This window comes from Lucilia sericata, unplaced genomic scaffold (genome assembly GCF_015586225.1).
Source record: "Lucilia sericata isolate MDLA Ls3-8-SP2 unplaced genomic scaffold, ASM1558622v1 Contig000445F_arrow, whole genome shotgun sequence".
Classification (NCBI taxonomy): domain Eukaryota; kingdom Metazoa; phylum Arthropoda; class Insecta; order Diptera; family Calliphoridae; genus Lucilia; species Lucilia sericata.
Window position 1 is genome coordinate 301,503 of NW_023994460.1, and position 19,620 is coordinate 321,122.

The 19,620-nt window shown below is 33.3% G+C and overlaps 1 protein-coding gene across 1 annotated transcript; it reads left to right on the forward strand.

Moving 5' to 3' along the window:
* Window positions 1–16,060: 16,060 nt before the first annotated feature.
* Window positions 16,061–18,944, forward strand: LOC119604940 (tyrosine-protein kinase transmembrane receptor Ror). Its single transcript, XM_037957848.1, has 9 exons — window positions 16,061–16,313; window positions 16,381–16,420; window positions 16,504–16,649; window positions 16,733–17,377; window positions 17,446–17,659; window positions 17,715–17,919; window positions 17,985–18,432; window positions 18,495–18,627; window positions 18,696–18,944. The coding sequence occupies exons 1-9, from the start codon at window positions 16,201–16,203 to the stop codon at window positions 18,942–18,944; spliced, it is 2,193 nt and encodes a 730-aa protein (XP_037813776.1). The 5' UTR covers window positions 16,061–16,200.
* Window positions 18,945–19,620: the final 676 nt, after the last annotated feature.

Genomic DNA, 19,620 nt, shown 5'->3' on the forward strand with positions numbered 1-19,620 from the left:
ACATTAAACTTCTTTATGTCGAATTTCATCGCTATACTCCTACTTATAAAACAGTTATGCCCGTTAAAGCTGTTTTTTGGAGGTCCACTTGTATGGGGGCTATCCGAAAAAGTGGACCGATATTGCCCATTTTCAATACCAAACAAACCTTAACAATAGAGAATATTTATGCAAAATTTCAACTGTCTAGCTCCTCTCGTGTGGTCCCTATCGTGATTTCAACAGACAGACGGACGGACATGGCTAGATCGTCTTAGAATTTAATAAGGACCCGGAATATATATACTTTTATGGGTCTATGACCAATATTTCGATGTGTTACAAACGGAATGACAAAATCGATATACCCCCATCTTTTTTGATGGTGGGTATAAAAATTAGGAAAAAAGTGGGACACTTCTGTTAAACATAAGGTACTATGTAATCCCAGCTTATTTTAAAAGCCCTGTTTATGAAATTTGCATAGGCATTCCAACACTTCCATAAAATTTCAGCCGTAAATTAATTATTGTAATTGGAATATAATCTTAAGATTGATAAAATTTTATCAAACAGTTATCAATTTTACAAATAAATTTTTTTAATTAATTAGGAAAATCAAAAAAGTTTAACCAAAGGAGCTTTAGAAAAATATACGCTAGTTCCTCGACTCAAATATTTTTAAAATTTAGCTGTATTATTATTTACTTAAAAATTTCATTTAAATAATCTTTGAATACAAAGGAAATAAAAGTATTCGAAACCGGTTTTTAAAAAGTGAAAAAACCGGGTTATTCGATATTCGAAAAATCAACATTAAGAAAAAACCGACACTGGTAAAGCAGAAAAAATCGGTTTTAAAACCGGTTTAAAAATCGAGTCGATCACCCTAGTATTCACATAACGGTTAAGATATAAGGCGGCGCTTACAGCCGAACGGCTGTTTACTTTAGGCGAACTGGCCAAAAACGGTTATAGGACACGTCATCAATGTACAATGGACACATTGGAAGGTTATACACAATCATCGGACGTGCCTGATCGTATACCAGACACATAATATGTCGGAAACTTTGAAACGCTGATCCCAGATAGAATGTCTTGGTCAAGCGGAACATTAGAGCAAATACCAATAGGAATCCGTTGTTACACGGATGGCTCTAAATTGGGGGACAAAGTGGGGCTGGGGTTCTATATTGAAGACCCAGAAACAGAAATATACCACCGTTTACCAAATCATAACACAAGCTTCCAGGCAGCCTCAAAATGGGCAAGTCTGAAGTTAGTGTGATCGTACGTATTCTGAGTGGGCACACAGGGTTACGAGCACATCTATGCAAAATTGCACGTGCGGATTCAGACGAATGTAGAGCATGTGAAACTCTGGAGCATTTTCTTTGTCACTGCTAGGCATTCGTCGAAGTTAGATCCAAGTATCTTGGAAGTGATATTATTCCAGAAATAACATTCCTGGCTAACACTGATTGGAAGATTCTTAGGAATTACGTTCAGGAAACTGAGTTTCTGAACATTGAAAAATAATTCATTTAGTAACTTTTTTTTCATGATAAGGAGCGCACAACAGGCCCGATAGTGGCCTAGGTGTATTTCTTCTTTCTATCAACCTAACCTAACCTATTAAATTAAAACGAATTGTGTTTTTAATTGAACTTATCAAACTACGGGATAATATAATCCCACATACATATTAGCTATACCCAGTGTGTATAAATAAAAACCGCACTTTAAGATTTTTGAGGATTCTATCTCTATAGAATTTTTATGTTAATGCATATTTGAGGTACCATACCCTCTATTGATAGTCTGAATTGAGCTAATTCAGCAAACACATTTGAAGTGGGACATCCATATCTAGAGATCCAACAGCTATAAAATGCGTCACATATAGTTTCAGCTGATATATTTTCTATAGGAATTGTTTCAGGCCATCTTGTAAATCTATCTATACAGGTTAGGAGATAACATTTACCTTGACTTAGGGGGAGAGGTCTTACTATGTCTACATGTACTTCAGTGAAACGTTCGGACACGATTGGAAAAACTCCTAACGACGACTTCACGTGCTTTGAAATTTTGTTTTGCCTTTTGGCAATGTTCGCATTTTCGTACCATTAAAGCAATGTCTCGATTCCTTGAGGGCCAAACGAAACGATCAGATATAAGTTTTCGAGAAGCTCGAACTTCTAGGTGACTTAAACCGTGAATCTTTTAGAAAACCTCTTGCCTTTGATTCTGGCAAATATATGGACGTGACTTATGTTGGAATATTAATTAATCTAAGCTTTAGTTGAGTAGATTTTTGATCATTTAGAATTTCTTTCATTTCTTCGTCGTTATTTTGAATATCTGCCATACTCCGTAGTTAATTAACTCGATCTCACTTCATCTGGACAAATAATCTGCTACTACGTTCTCAGAACCGGGCACATGTCTTATATCTGTTGTAAATTGAGATATAAAATCTAGATGACGGATTTGTCGTGGGCTCGCACGTTGAGGTTTCTGCTTAAAAGCGAATATAAGAAGAAGAATCCGTATATGTATATTGCGAAATTTCGTCCTTCTAACATGAATCTAAAATATTTGACACCTGCGTACGTTGCAAATAATTCTCTATCGTATGTGTTATAATTTTGTTCAGAGGTGAAAGTTTGCGAGAGAAAAATGCTAATGCTTTCCATCCATTTTTCATTTTCTGTTCTAAAACTGCCCCTATACCAATATTAGAAGCATCAACTTTGAGATCTATCTCTGAATCCATTTCCGGATATGCTAGCAAAGCAGCATTTGCACAATATTTTTTTATTATTTTCAATGCTTCTTCTGTTTCAGGAGTCCATTTAATTTGTCTTTTATCATTTCCTCCAAAAGCAAAGTTTTTGAGTTAAAATATTATTTTTTTTACATATGTCCCTTGCATCCCACTAAGTGACCACAAAGCTCATAAAGAAAATGATCTAAGCTTTCTTTTGAGTAAAAAAGATGCCCGAGTTTACGGCAGAGTATTTCGTGTTTAATACAGTCAAAAGCTTTAGAACAACGGTTCCCAAATGTTCCGCGGACTCGTGGTGGTCCGTAGTAAAATCCTAGGGGGTCCGCGAAGACGAACGAACAAAAAACACATTAATAAAAAATATTCTGCTTTTATATATGGGAAATTTCGTGTCAAGTGACCCAACTTTAAAAATCGATGTCTTCCGGTTTGGATGAAATTTGCACCAAGGTTAGTACAATGGGAAAGTATGCCAGACACAAATCGGTCAAGAACTGCCGGATTCAGAGGCGATCAAAGTTGGACATTTTGGTCATACAGGGTTTTTTTTTTTTTTTTCAAAATGGCCCACATTTATATATATATATATATATATAAATATATATATATATATATATATATATATATATATATATATATATATATATAAATATATATATATATATATATATATATATATATATATATATATATATATATATATATATATATATATATATATATATATATATATAAATATTTCGTTCCGTGTGTAACACCAAGAAATATTTATCTAAGACCCAACCAATTATATATATTCTGGGTCCTTTTGAAATTCTGAGTCGATTAAGCTATGACCGTCTGTCCGTTTGTCTGTGTAAAACACGCTCACCTTAAAACTAAGCAAAGAAAATAAACCAAATTTACCCAAAATGTTTATAATCATCCTAAGCAGTTTGGTATTAAAAATCAGCAAAATCGGTTCACAACGTAAAAAGTTATGAGTAAAAATTTCAGACTACCTCGAAAAAAATTACGTTTTTTTTTCTAATTCTTAAGAAGTTTTCTCAGAAACTACCAAAGATATTTCGATGAATTTTGTCACACACTATTTTTTCAGGGCAGTGATCAATTATGTTCAAAATCTTTACAATCGATCCAGTATTTCCCATAGCCTCCATACAAAGGTATATATCCCCGGAAATAGTCTTTCAGTAATGACTTCTTCAAATATATCGGTATCAAAATAAAGTTTTGTACATGAAAATATAATATCACCAGAAATCATACTATCAATGTAGATCTCAGTCGGTCCTCAATTTGTCATAGGTCCCATATAAGGTCCACTTCCGAAAATCACCTAAACGCACATATTTCATTGATAAATAAAGCTATTATGATAAAATTCGAGTTGAATATGTTTTGTGTACATAAAAATTATTCTACCAAATTTTTTACGGATCGGTCCATTATTGGTCATAGCTCCCATATAAGACCCACTTCCTAAAATCGCTTAAAAGCACATATTTCATTGTCAAATAAAACTATCTTGATAAAATTCGACACAAATATGTTTTGTCTAAATATGAATCACTCTACGAAATTTTTTCTGGATAGGCCCACAATTGGTCATAGCTCCCATATAATGTCCACTACCGAATATCAGTTAAACGTGAATTCTAAAGCTAAAGGGATAAAATTCGACTTGAATATGTTTTGTGTACATATAAATCATTCTGCCAATTTTTTTACGGATCGGTCTATTAGTGGTCATAGCTCCCATATAAGACCCACTTCCGAAAATCACTTAAAAGCACATATTTCATTCTCAAATAAAGCTATCTTGATAAAATTCGCAACAATTATGTTTTGTCTAAAATATTTTATTAATTATTAAATCTATTGGAGTAAAATTCGACTTGATTTTCTTTTTTTGCATATAAATCATTACACGAAATTTCTTCCTAATCGGTCCATAATTGGGCACAACTCCCATTTCCGAAAATTACCTTAATGCACATTGACAATCAAAATTATCGGTATAAAATTCGACATAAATGTGTATTTTGTATATATAAATCACTCTACGGAATTTTTTCTGGATCGGTCCATAAGTTGTCTTAGCTCCCATATAAGTTTTACTTCTGAAAATTACTTAATACCACTTAATTCGTTATTAAATTATTATATCCGTATAAAATTCGACATGATTATGTTGTGTATAGATAAATCACTCTATTAAAATGTTTTCGAACTGGCCGATTAATATAAATTTTTCTGGACCTAAACAAAATTAGTTCGACATATGCATAAATGTTAGTACGTTCGGAAATAAAAATTTTGCCAAGTTATCAAAAAATTATATAGTTAAATGGATTTTAATAAAAAGTAGCTTGCTGGAGGGTATTTAAGATTCGGCACAGCCGAATATAGCACTCTAACTTGTTTTTGCTTAAAAAAAATTTATACAATTTCCTTGAAGGGCTTTATAATCCCATAATGTGATGGAAGTGGAATATCTAAAAATTATTTTTTAACTCATTTTTTGGCAAGTTGCCCACTTGAAATTTTGAAATAAAAAGTAGCCTGAAGTTCCTTCTAGATATACAGGAAGGCACAGTGAAAATTTCAGCATACATACATACATACACACATACATACATACATACATACATACATACATACATACATACATACATACATACATACATACATACATACATACATACATACATACATACATACATACATACATACATACATACATACATACATACATACATACATACATACATACATACATACATACATACATACATACATACATACATACATACATACATACATACATACATACATACATACATACATACATACATACATACTACTTTAACATTTTGTTAAGTGAATAATATGTATGAATATGTAAGTAATTTAATGCATTATTGTTTTCGAGGAAAATTTGAAAAAAAAAACTTTTTTGAATCAATTTCTATGAATTAACAAGTAAGAAAGTATAGTCGGTCGTGGCCGACTATATGATACCCTACACCAGTTATGAATATTAAATGTGATTTATTTTTCATAATATCGCATTTATCTTCAATATTCCCTTGTTCCGATACATTTAAGCAATTTATGGATGAAAAACTAATTTTCTGAAAGAGGCTTTATATGGGGGCTAGGGGCAAATATGGACCAAGCCCGATAAAATTTTGTGAATATATTTATATTTACATAATATTTTATTGTGCTGAATTTCATCGCGATATTTGTGTTTATAAGTTAATTTGGGACATTCAAGTAATTTTCTGAAGGGGACTTTGTATGGGAGCTAGGGTCAAATGGGGCCCGATATTTTTGAAATTTGGCAGGGTTATCAAGACTTCTATAAAACTTAGTTGTGCCGTATTTTATCGATATATCTGTATACTTAACATAATTATGAGCTCAGAAGCCCTTTTCGGGGGGTTCTGTTCTATGGGGGCTAGGTGAAATAATAGACCGATTTTAACCATTTTCAATAGGCTTCGTCCTTGGGTCAAATAAAACGTGCGTGCCAAATTTCATCCAATTATCTTGAAAATTACGACCTGTACCTTGCGCACAAGGTTTACATGGACAGCCAGCCAGCCAGCCTGCCAGACGGACGGACGGACGGACGGACATAGCTTAATCAGAAAACGATTCTAAGCCGATTGGTATACTTTAAGGTGGGTCTAGGACGAATATTTTTGTATGTTACAAACATCAGCACAAATCCAATATACCCTCCCCACTAAAGTGGTGTAGGGTATAAAAACTAAAACTAGGTGAAGAGGTAAAATGTATAAAGAGATTAGCTTGTTTATATGTTAGAATTCTGATTGCTCGTATTTTCCATAAAAATTTTCTTTCATATATAATTTAATTTGACATTGACAGTAGGGAAATCCGCTAGAGTATGTAGTCGTCGCGTTGAATAGTGCCACGGAAGTTTAAAAATCATTTTTAACAGTTTATTTTGTGCCACTTGCAAACAGAAGTACAATAAAACATTATTGGGTGAAAAATAGATTTAATTATATTTTTTTATTCTCAATTGAGAGATCCGATTTTTTATTTACATGAACTTAATGTGATGTAGTTTAGCCATCTAAATCCAAATTGGTAAGAAGGAAAAATTTCATGTAGCTCTACAAAATTTAGAATTTTTTCCTTAATGATCTTTTCCAATATTTTGCTAATTGATGGCAAGAGACCTAAAGGAAATAAACCTGCTGAATCTCCTGAGTCTTATAGGTCCATAATAAGACTCAGGAGCAGAGATGCAAGCCGATGGGAAATGATCGGCGGCGGCGGCGCAACCATTTTGGGTCGGCGGCGGCGGCTTATTACAGAAAATATCGGCGGCGGCTAAATTGTCGGCTCAATTTAACTTTTTCTTTAGAAATTGACCTTATAAGGTTTATTATATTGAAAAATCTTTGTATAGTAGTCTGTTACATAGAAACCTGTCTCTATATAAGTTTTTTTCTGCAGAAAATGGACATTTATAGTAGTTTTCACTATTTTAATATTAGCACAATATTGTGTGGCAACTCTTTTCAATTTGCCATAAGAATTTAAAATAGTGGCAACTCCGTTCAATTTGGTGAAATTATGTTCTGAAATACATGTGTGATTCTAATCTTTTTCAGCGGCTACGTTTAAGCCGGCTTAGCTTTTGAGCCGAAATAAGTCGGCGGCGGCGCGGCTTGCAAAATATTACCGGCGGCCAGCCGCCGCCGATTTGAGCCGTCTCGGCTTGTATATCTGCTCAGGAGATTCAGTATGTTTATTTGCTTTAGGTAATGCTATTGTTTTTTTCCTTTTACCATTGATTTGGAAAATAACATAACTTTAAGCATGCATTAAAGATATTTGTAATATATTTAATTTCTTTCTTTGGTAATTTTTGTAAACATTTGTTGATTTCATTTTTTGTTTTTTAACAACTTAATAAGCTTAGATGTATTTTCCTCTGTTATAGAATAATTTGGAGATATGTTGCTTATTTCGGTCTGTTTCAACATATCAACAACATTGTTAACTGCAAGTACAGTTTCGTGATCACTAAGTTGGTTTGAAATATTGTTGTTTAAGAAAAATTTATTTGCTAATATTTTGAAGTTTTTTTAATTTTTTTTTGCAAATATATATGTATTTAATATATTTTGGATATTTTATAATTATATAATTTAAGGGTTAATTAAAATTTTTTAGATGTTATCATAACAACGGATCTTCATTATATATTTTTCCTAAATTTAATTTAAAACGGTTGAAAGCAAAATAATATTTCACTATGGTTTCAAGAAAATTTAGTATTGCATAGCTTGAGTTAGATCTCATCAGTTTATTGGTTAACATTGTTCGATTTTATTAAAAAATTGTGTTCATCGAAATCCTCAAAATCCAACCCAATTTCCTTACTATTTTATTTCATTCTTTATTGTTTATAAGTCACATGGAGATTTTCTCAAAATTTTAAAATTTGATTAACAAAATCGTAAAAAATTTGAAACTGCAGTCTGAAGGGTTTACCATTTACGACTATCCCTCAAATACGGTTTACGCTATCCAATGAAGGTAAAAACGGGCATTTAAGTTAATACCAATATACATATTTAATGAATATTTCCCAAAATGTGTTCAATTTTTTGAAATATTTAAGTATTTTGTGACACTAAGGGCGGGTTTCTTACTTCTCAGTTAAACTAGGCTTAGGGTATAGATGATGTGTCAAACGATGGTCACACATCCAACATGATAAATATAGCTAAAGGTAGATTTGGTGACAATTTGCTAAATATAACCTCGCACGTGTCCGGCGTTACAGAAGCCAATATAGTGGCTGAGATCCCACCGGCCAAAGAAGGGATATCCAACACAACAACGGTTGATCAAATGTTCAACCTAATGGAAGTCAGTGCCCAAGATGTAAACCCACCTGAAGCCATTAAACCTGCTGCCCAAGTGCCTGAAGTTAATGTTTCTGAAGTTGCCTCGTATGAAATATCTGCAGTCAATACAAGTGACAATTTTACCGCCGTTCCCGATGCCGGAAAATTTTTCAAAGTGCTGATGCCGAAGAACAACATTCTGCTGCTGCCGCAAAACAACATTCTGCCGCTGCCGCAAAACAACATTCTGCTGCTGCTGCAAAACAACATTCTGACGCCGAAGACTTAGCGATTTCAGAACGGTGTGCTGCCGAAAAGGAGTTAAAAGCCTTACAGGTCCGACTAGAAATTTTAAAATTACAACAACAAATCCGAGAACCAGAAGGAAATGCCCAACCCGCTGCATACGCTCATCGTATGGACTTAATAGAGCTAGACGCAGCAGTACCACCATTTTCAGGAGACGACCATTTCGATATAATAAAATGGTTTATGCAGTACGAAGACTATGTTAATGCGTGTAACTATACACCGAAGGAGAAATGTGTTGGTGTTCGTCGCCGCCTCGAGGGAACTGCAAAGAGGTATACAAATAATTTAGGAATATTGGAGTACGACGAGCTTAAAACTAAGCTTATAAATATGTTTAAACGTACGGTTTCGCGACAAGAAATTTACCGCCAGTTACGTTCACGTACTTTAAGCCCGAACGAAACGTGTTTGAGCTATTTAGTTTCCATGCAGTCAATTGCCTCACGTGCAGGCCCCCCCGGGCATGTTTCCTTGATGTTCAGACCGCATCTTGGTGTATTGCAATCCGGGGGTAGATAGGTGCTACCAATACCTGTAGTCTTCCGGGACTATAAATTGGTGTTGACGATTTACTGCCTGGCCTAGTCCTTGCATAAATTGAAAAGAGGTCTAACCAGAGCACCACATAATCTGGTACTACGGGTGGCCAGTTGCCCACAGGACTTGTCCTGGCTGGTCAGTTGGTTGAGGTTCCTTCGGGATCCACGTAGTGGCTGTGGTTTAAACCTAAATCGCAGGAAGGGGGTGCTTGGTTAAAAGACTGATACACGGTGAAATATAAATTTTCAAGATACATTTCTGTTATCGTTCCTAGATGCAAGGAGCGGTACAAATTGCAGAGCATGACTGTGGATTAATAAAATGTTGGAATTGAGCTGATAATGCAAAGAATTGGTAAACGAAGATGAACGATGTTTCTGATGTCTACTTTGAATTCTATAAAGAGAATGGAGTGATTGATGGATTTGACGGATGTGTGATAAATGGGTACAGATGTAAGATGAACGATGAATGATGAATGAGAGTTAGACTACGGTCTATCTAGCCGATGGAGTGCGAAGTCGTCACTGCCCTTTCTTTAATTTTGAAGCGATTTTCCAACATGGTTGAGTGTATGCTCAACTTATCACAGTGGGTGTCTGTGACCACTGAAATAAAGTCTTGTCAATTAATATAATCTGTGTTTTTCGGACTACCAATTACGTCCCCTAGGTGCTGTTGCCGAATCAACAGAGCCTTAGTAGTGTGGTTGGGCGACATTATGTCGGGGTAGATTGAGCTTGCTCATGATACCTGTATTTCCTCAACGTGACTACTTTGGCAAGAGATTAGATAGCTCGAGTACTTGAGCAAAGTGCTTGTACATGGACCGGCATATCCATGTACAAAAATTGCGACCTGCGTGTAACAAACACAAAGGGGCAGTGGTGAGTTGTTTACTTGATACTCACCCAGTGGTTGAAAAAGTACCACCGTGGGGTAGGGCTACATAGCCAGGTACTCACGTAAAGCACTTCGACATCTTGCCTCACGTGCAGATATCTCGGAGGAAGAACTAGTGGACATTGTGATTGATGGCATACCGGACAATACCAACGCTGTTTCCTATTTATATGGGGTCAGAACGATGGACGATTTAATAGCGCGAATGAACCGATATGAACATATGAACATCGAAAACGAAAACAAGTACGAGCCACCAAAAGTTCAACCACAGCTTCGGCTAATAAACAGAAGACATCCGCGGTAAATAAAACTGCCGTGAATAAATTACCTGATGCCGAAGTAAGATGTTTTAATTGTTCCTAATTTGGTCATTACCAGTCCCAATACCAGAATTCAAGACGTCCACCAAATTCCTGCTTTATCTGTGCCGAGGTCGGACACTTTCATCAAAACTGTCAAAAAAAAGACTACAACTGCTGCAATGACGGAAGCTGAAAGAAGTGAAGCCATGGACGTTTTTCATCGGGTAAGTGTTGCCTTTGTTAAACAAGATAAGCGCACTGATACAATAAAAGTAATTTCTTTATTTGATTCCGGTAGTCCCATTAGTTGTGTCCGGGAATCGCTCGTGCCTTTTAAAACCACGAATTCTAAAATAATGACTTCATATCGCGGTATGGGAAATAAGAATATAAACATGCTAGGTCGTGTCCAATGCGATGTTATTTTTTCTAATAAATTAATTACCCATGAATTTTTAATTTTGCCGGATGAAGAAACCGTAATGCCTTTGCTAATTGGACGAGATCTTATGTCAAAATTTAATATTAGTTTATGTAAACTTAAAATAAAATATAATAAAAATGAAATTTTGAATTTGAAAAATATCAATAATAAACCAAATGACAAAACAGTCAGTGCGCTTATGTCGTTTAATTTATATAGAGTTCCAGGGTGTGAAAATGAAATTCCAACTGATGAAAATAATTGTTTGATAGATTATGTAGAGCCTTTAAATTGCAATAATGTTAATAAAATGGGGTGTACTTTGAAGAAGGTTGACCCAGTTGCTTTTGAATTAGAAAGACCTATGGGTAGTGAAGTGAGTGAATTAGAGATGATTGTTCAGAAAGATATATGTGAATCTTTAGTAGATACAGTTTGTTCGATTGAGACCGAAGTTAATTTAAATATATCGAATGATAGAACGCCGAGTGAGGCTTCTACATTGAAGTCGTTAATAGATACAAACTACTTTGGAAATTTTAATACTTCTCCAAGGAAAACCGACTTTTGTATGCAAATTAGATTGACAAATGATGTTCCTATTTATAGTGGACCTCGACGTTTGTCTTATCGGGAACGCGGTAAGGTCAAATCTAAACTTGAGGAACTATTGAAGATGGGTATAATTCGCCCGAGTGAGTCCCCTTATGCGTCACCCATAGTGTTAGTTAGAAGAAAAAACGGAGATGTGAGGATGTGTGTGGATTACCGATCTCTTAATAGGATTACCGTGAAGGATAACTATCCTTTACCGATGATTGAAGACTGTCTTGATTATTTAGGAAATAAACAATTTTTTTCTACTTTGGACTTGAGGAATAGCTTTCACCAAGTCCCAATGCATGAGGATTCAATTCAATATACAGCTTTTGTAACACCCTTGGGACAGTTCGAATTTTGTTATATGCCATTTGGACTTAAAAATGCGGGTGCAGTGTTTCAACGATTTATTAATATGGTGTTAAGGGATATGATTGATAAGATTGATAGATGATATAAGATTGATATAAGATTGATATAAGTATTGCAACAAAAACATACGAGGAACACTTAGAAGTTTTGGCACAGGTATTGCGGTCATTGAGCGCTACGGCTTTAAGATTGAATTTTGAAAAATGCAAATTTGCATTTAATGAACTTGATTACTTGGGTTATAGGGTCAACGATGAGGGTATTCGCCCGAATAACACGCACATAGAGACAATTAAGAATTATCCGATCCCAAAGGATCACGATGAGGTTGAAAGATGTATAGGTTTATTCTCATTTTTCCGCAGATTCGTCCCAAATTTTTCGAGGATAGCCAGATCGTTAACAGAGCTGAAGAAAGAGACTTTTAAAGACAAATTAAGTAATCCGCCAGTATTAGCCGTGTACAATCCTAACTACGTGACAGAACTACATACTGATGCGAGTGCTAAGGGTTGCGGTTCAGTATTCATGCAAAGACAGACGGATGGAAAATTTCATCCAATAGCGTATTACTCGAAGTGTACTTCAAAGGCAGAGGCAAAATATCACAGTTTTGATGACGCATGTAGATGCCTTAAGTCGTATACCGATTATTGCAGCAGTAAATGAATATGATGTAGATGTAAATATTCAGATTGCTCAGAATAGGGACATTAATATTCAGAAGATTCGGGAACGTTTGGAAAAGGAAAATATAGAAGTTTACGAATTAGAGAACGTTGTACTGAGCAGGGACGCAGACAGTTACACGTGCCCGCTGAGATGGAGGAGAATGTCATACGTCTTAAACACGAAAAATACGGTCATTCAGGAATTGAAAAGTGTTTTAATAATTTGAGGAAATATTATTGGTTCCCGAAGATGAAGGAGAAAATTAATCAGTTTTCGAGAAATTGTCTGAAGTGTATATACTATTCGGCGCTTTTACAAAATTATACTCTGTAAACTCTCCAGGTGCAAAAGAAGTCTTATGTGCTTTGAAAAAGTATTTTGAAAGTTACAGCCGACCGAGGAGAATAATAAGTGACCGAGGAACTTGTTTTACGTCTAATGAATTTACTAAATTTCTACATGATCGTAATATAGTTCACGTTAAAGTGTCGGTGGCATCCCCACAATCTAATGGGCAAGTTGAAAGGATAAATAGGGATTTAAGAGCAATGATAGCTAAATTAACAGAACCGATTGAACATAGTTACTGGGTTGAAAAATTAACGCATGTAGAATTTGCCATTAACAACACCGTTCACCGTTCTATTGGACAATCCCCAAGTAAAATGCTATTTGGTATTGGACAACGGGGGGAGATAATTGACGAATTAACGGAACATTTGCAGGATACTTATGAGGGGATTGATAGAGATTTAGAATTGATTAGAAAACAAGCTTCGGATACTATACAGAAGTCTCAATCGTACAACCTGAATTATTTTAATAAAAGTCATAAGCCGGCCAAAATCTTCAATGTGGGAGATTTGGTAATATTAAAAAATGTCGATACAACAGCCGGCGTAAACAAGAAGCTCATACCAAAATATAGAGGGCCATATATTATTCAAAAGCAATTGGGTAATAACCGATATGAAATAACTCATGTTGAGAATTGTAACACAAGTTCCATATTTTGGCATTGTAGATTCAAGTCGTTTGAAAAATTGGTTGGAATTTAAAATGAATGATCAAAATAGTTTAATGAACTCTGAAGGCAACACTGAAGAATACGAAAACTATGAATATATGGAAGATGAGGCTAGTAGTAGTGAATATGAAGATTATGAATTTTTAGATGAGGAAATGTTATAGGCTAATATCAATCGAGGTCGATTGAAAAGTCAGGTCGGCCGAGATTGTAGTAATATAAGATATGGCAACACTAATTGTAGTAATGTAAGATATGGTAACATTATTTATAATTGCATATGAACTGCAACTAACGTAAGGTTTGCAGAATTGCAACCAACTTCACTTCTTATTGTAATTTCCGCAAGGATAGATCGAAAAGCCGAATAAAAACGTGTAGGGTAGAAGGGGGATCATACGCCATAGGGTCACATCTGCCAATAGCGAATAACTTGAAAACTGAGTAATCGATTTTATCGCATTATCAAATTTTGTTTTCGTTTATCGATTATCTATCATCCCTGAAAATTTGAAACATTAACTTTACATATGATGGGAGGCAGACATGATTAATTGTTTTTCAAAGGGCTATGAAAATATTTCACTGTGTGAACTTTTTATGCTAACTTTTTTAGTTTTTGTGATAGAAAAAATATATTGGTCAGTAATAGAACGTCAATAATAGTGAACAATAAGACATAATAATATTTTCGATAATATAATTTGAAGCCCGAATTTAAACTATATATATGTAATGGTTGTGATGTAGAACAAAATTTGGTTAAAATATAGAAAAAATCAGTAATAATTTGTTTTAATTTTTTTGTTAAGTTTTGTGAAATAAACAATAAATATCTGGTTTATTATACTTTGTTTAATGAATTAAAGTATAAAACAGCAAAATAAGTTTTTATTTTTGTAATTTTATCTTTTATTTTACTAATGACAAATCTGCCCCATCCCCTTGGCGCATTTACCCCATGGATGGGGCGGTATCGACGTTTTTGGTCAGTGTGGAAAAGTTAAAAAAATATGTACATGAGGATGACTTAGGAAAAATTGAAAGGAATAAAACTAAAGCCAACATATCTAAGTATCCGAACCAATAAAAAAATTAAGAATATGTATTGTGATTTAATTTGAGGCCGCCTCAAAAAAAAAAAAGTGGCATATGGTCCCCCTTCTACCCTAAAATAAGAAAATAATTTAAACTTAAATATAAAATAAAGAAAAGTTCTACTATAATATAAATAAATTAAATTACTATTTACTTAAAAAATAAGTTTTTATTGTTCGGAATTGATTATTTTATTGTTTTTGTTGATTGTGCTCACTTATAACTTAGGTTTAATTCGTCAATAACACTCAGTTAAACTAAGATAATAAGTAACGTTACTAATTATTCAAAAGCACAAAACAGAAATTAAACTAGGTTTAAACAAAGAATGTAGATTATCTTCATCTAAAAAACCCGCCTTTAATTTTATCAAAATTTTGATGTGTGGCCATACAGCTTAATGGTTGTGACCAGGGTGCACTCATAAGGTGAAGTCATTTCAACAGCTGATCATTATTTATTTTTTTTTATTTGAGGTAGACACAACTGTCAAAGTACACCATTTAGAGTTGCCACAAACCAAAAAATATGTGCATCCATCTAGGGATTAATTATATTTTTAGGACACTAAAAATATAAATACTAAAATATTTACCGAAACACCGTAAATAAAATCATTAAAACTAGATTTTATTATAGATAGCTTAGTTTATTTTTTAACAATTTTCAATGGTAGTGGTTTGGTAACATTTCTATAAAGATCATTATATATGTATGTATTTCTTATACGCCAATAGTGGAGAACTACATGGTTCTCCACACATGGTCTTCCAATATTGATTGATAAAAATAATATGTAATTTGTATTTTTACTACTAGTTCAAATTTTGTAATCTAAAATAATTATACTTAATAAGTTGTGGATTTTTTTCAATTCATATATAATTTTTAATAAATTGTATATTGTAGAATACATATTTATTTTACGTCAAGAAATTTTTCTTATTGAAATGTAACTTTAAAAAAATCACGGTGGCAACATGTACATTTTTTGACATACGTATCTACTTCTGCTGTTTTTGTAGAATTGACTTCACCTAATGAGAGCACACTGGTTGTGACTACATACATGCGAAAAGTACTGTCTACATTTGTGCTGCCTTATTTATTAAAACAATTCAAAATGTGGCAAGGCCATTTATTTACTAAGGGTGGATAATTTTAGACGAGTCGTTGCAATGGAAACAAAATAATAGGGGTTGCAACTTCACAAAGGTTCATTTGCCATTTAAATAGTATTTTGATAACAAAAAACTAACAGTATTGTGATAATGGTATTTAAGCGAAAAATCAGCCAGCTTCTTTTACAAATTTTATATATTCGAGTATTTGTAAAAACTTTTTCAGAAGCAACAAAAAACACAAATTTATTAAATGTAACTGGGTTAGTAATTATTAACAAATAGTATGTATACCGATATATAAAATAACAAATATATACATTTTCACAGATCAAACATGGATGTTTTATACAAAAATTATATCGATGAGGTAAATATAAAAGTCATTTCTTACGCTATAGGAGATGTTAAAGATTTTTGTCCACATTAAATAATTTATAATTTAATTTGCAGATTCCGACAGGCATTTGTCAACTTTATAATGGAACAACATGCATTAACTATTTAGCACAGCAATATATTTTTATACCGCCCAATTTATCTTTAAACGAGTTAGAAGAACGTTTAAAAGCGGCATATGGTGTTATAAAAGAATCAAAGTAATTATTATTATTATTTTTATTATTACTTATAACATTACCTAATATATGTATCTAATTCCTATTCTTTATATTTTTTTAAGAGATATGAACCCGAATTGTCGTATATACGCACTTCCAAGCTTATGTTACAGCACACTGCCAATATGTCGAACTCCTGAGCGTACAAATTTATTGTATTTTGCCAACAGAGCTACACACAAGGAAAGAAAATTAAAAAAGAATATAACAACAAATGTAATGGGGACTGAAAATCGTATTACAAACTACAGCAGACTGAAGAGGTTTTTAGAAAAAAATACAAAAGAACATAAATTAGTGCTTAAACGTAAATCTTCCGTTAAATATGACGATGTGTTTTCCGGTGAAATATCTAGTCAGTATCCGCCAACAAGGGAATCTGAAAACTTAAGACGAATTTGTCGTGATGAATGTGAATTACTCGAAAACGAACTTTGCCAAAAAGAATATGCCATTGCAAAGAGGCACCCTGTGATTGGACAAAAATTACCCCTTGAAGAATGTTCGCAGCTGCCTCGTCATAGTGATTGTTCAACAATGGGTATAGCTATAGATGTTGAACCAACCGAAACATGTTATTGGGAAGACGGTTCTGGCTACAGAGGTACGATTGCTGTGTCAATTTCGGGAAAAAAATGTTTACGCTGGTCTTGGCTAATGAAAGAAATATCCGATTTTCCTGAATTAGCGGGACAAAACTACTGCAGGTAATGGTAATAATTATTAACAAAGCAGTTAATTTTACATTTATGTATTTTTATATTAAACATTATAGAAATCCTGGAAGTATGGAAGATAGACCGTGGTGTTTCGTAGGTGATAAATCATTTGAAAAAATCATAGAACCCTGTGACATACCAAAATGTTCAGACAGCATTTGGGTGTATATATACATGACAATGGGAGCGCTTTTAAGTATATTTTTAATATATGTCATTATACATGTTTTAAGACGAAGAGGAAATCATGGAATGACTAATATACAAAACGTAAATTTTAAATAAAAATATGAAAACATACATGTACAAATATAAAATTTTACAGATAAATACGCCGAACGCAGATAAAAATATATATGGAAACTCTCAAGTTAATTCATCTCTCGAAATGTCACGTATCAATATAAATGGAACAAATGATCTATCTCCATCATTTGCTCAAAATATCGAACGAAGTTCACTGCTAAAAATACCTCATTATACGTTACAAGATGTAGAATTTGTTGAAGAACTTGGAGAAGGAGCATTTGGTACGTAAATATTAGATAATTTTATTTAGTGTACATATAATTAAAAAAAATCCTTTTTTTTCAAGGAAAAGTATACAAGGGCCAACTGACACTTACCGGAGAAGAAAAAATATTTGTGGCAGTTAAAGCTTTAAAAGAAAATGCTTCATTCAAAACACAGCAAGATTTTAAACGAGAAATAGAATTAATTTCCGATCTTAAACACGATAATATTGTCTGCATATTAGGCGTGGTTTTAAACAAGGAACCGTTCTGCATGCTCTTTGAATATATGTCAAATGGCGATTTGCATGAATTTCTTATCGCAAATTCACCAAATGAAAATAAGTCTCTGACTCAGTTAGAATTTCTTCAGATATCACTTCAAATAAGCGAGGGCATGGAATATTTATCCGGACATCATTATGTTCATCGAGATCTAGCCGCACGAAATTGTTTAGTAGGTGAACAATTAATGGTGAAAATATCAGATTTTGGTTTATCTAGAGATATTTACAGTTCTGATTATTACCGGTAACAATAGAATTAGTTTTTACATGTTAGCTAGAGAAATAACTGAAATTCCTTACTTAAAGAGTCCAATCAAAATCATTACTGCCCGTACGATGGATGCCATCTGAATCAATTTTATATGGAAAATTTACAACTGAAAGTGATGTGTGGTCATTCGGAGTTGTTTTATGGGAAATTTATAGTTATGGAATGCAAGTAAGTTACATTTCAAAATATTATACTTGTACATTGTCCTATAAAACTAATATCGATATTTTTTAAAGCCATATTTTGGCCACAGTAATCAAGAAGTCATTAACTTAGTAAGATCAAGGCAGCTTTTACCTTGTCCAGAGTCATGTCCAACAGCAGTGTACTCATTGATGATAGAATGTTGGCATGAACAGTCAGTCAGAAGACCATCATTTTCAGAAATTTCCCATCGTTTAAAAACATGGTATAATGGACAACAAAAACTATCACATAATGTATCTAGTCAGTTTTTCCAACAATCACCCCCTATACAATTCTGAAATATAAATAAATATTACTGATAAAAATAATCTCTAGTTTTTATTTATTAACAATGTTATGTTTCTACTCGTTACTAACTTCATTTATAAGCCATTCTACTTTATATTTAACAAATAAATTGTCACATCATATTTAAACCAAATGATTTAATTGTTAATCTCCGTGTACTAAAAAAGATTACAATAACAATATTACTACACAGAATTTTTTTTAAATTTTCAATACCTTCAATTACGATTATATTTGTTCAATTATTCATTTACTTGAAATGTATTACTTAATTTTTTCTGGCATTAAAAGAACAATGCACAGTGTTTAGAAATTTTTATTTTTGAAAATAATTCGGTATCTCTGAAACTATTGGATGTATCGCAATGAACACATGTTTGGAGCGGAGGTGTTTTCGAGTTGATTGACAGTTGTAGGTGGTCGAGGACGAAATGGGGTCCCTCAAAGTTGATAACCTCGGGAATTAGTTTTTTTTAAGGAAATATTCTAAGCTTTCTTTTGAGTAAAAAAATACAACAAAAACGACCATTTTGAAAAAATAGGGGGAAAATTAAATGCCAAATATTGAAAAAAATTATTCTTGAGTTAAAAAATATTTTTTTGATAGATATCCCTCTCGCATCCCATTATGCTATAAAGTCCTTAAAGGAAATTGTATAAGCTTTA

Excerpts from the sequence above, each read along its gene's own strand:
- LOC119604940 (XM_037957848.1), top strand. The coding sequence starts at position 16,201 with ATGGTATTTAAGCGAAAAATCAGCCAGCTTCTTTTACAAATTTTATAT. Across the intron at positions 16,314-16,380 it reads AATTTATTAAATGTAACTGG|ATCAAACATGGATGTTTTAT; the intron begins GTTAGTAATTAT and ends ACATTTTCACAG. Across the intron at positions 17,660-17,714 it reads GAATGACTAATATACAAAAC|ATAAATACGCCGAACGCAGA; the intron begins GTAAATTTTAAA and ends AAAATTTTACAG.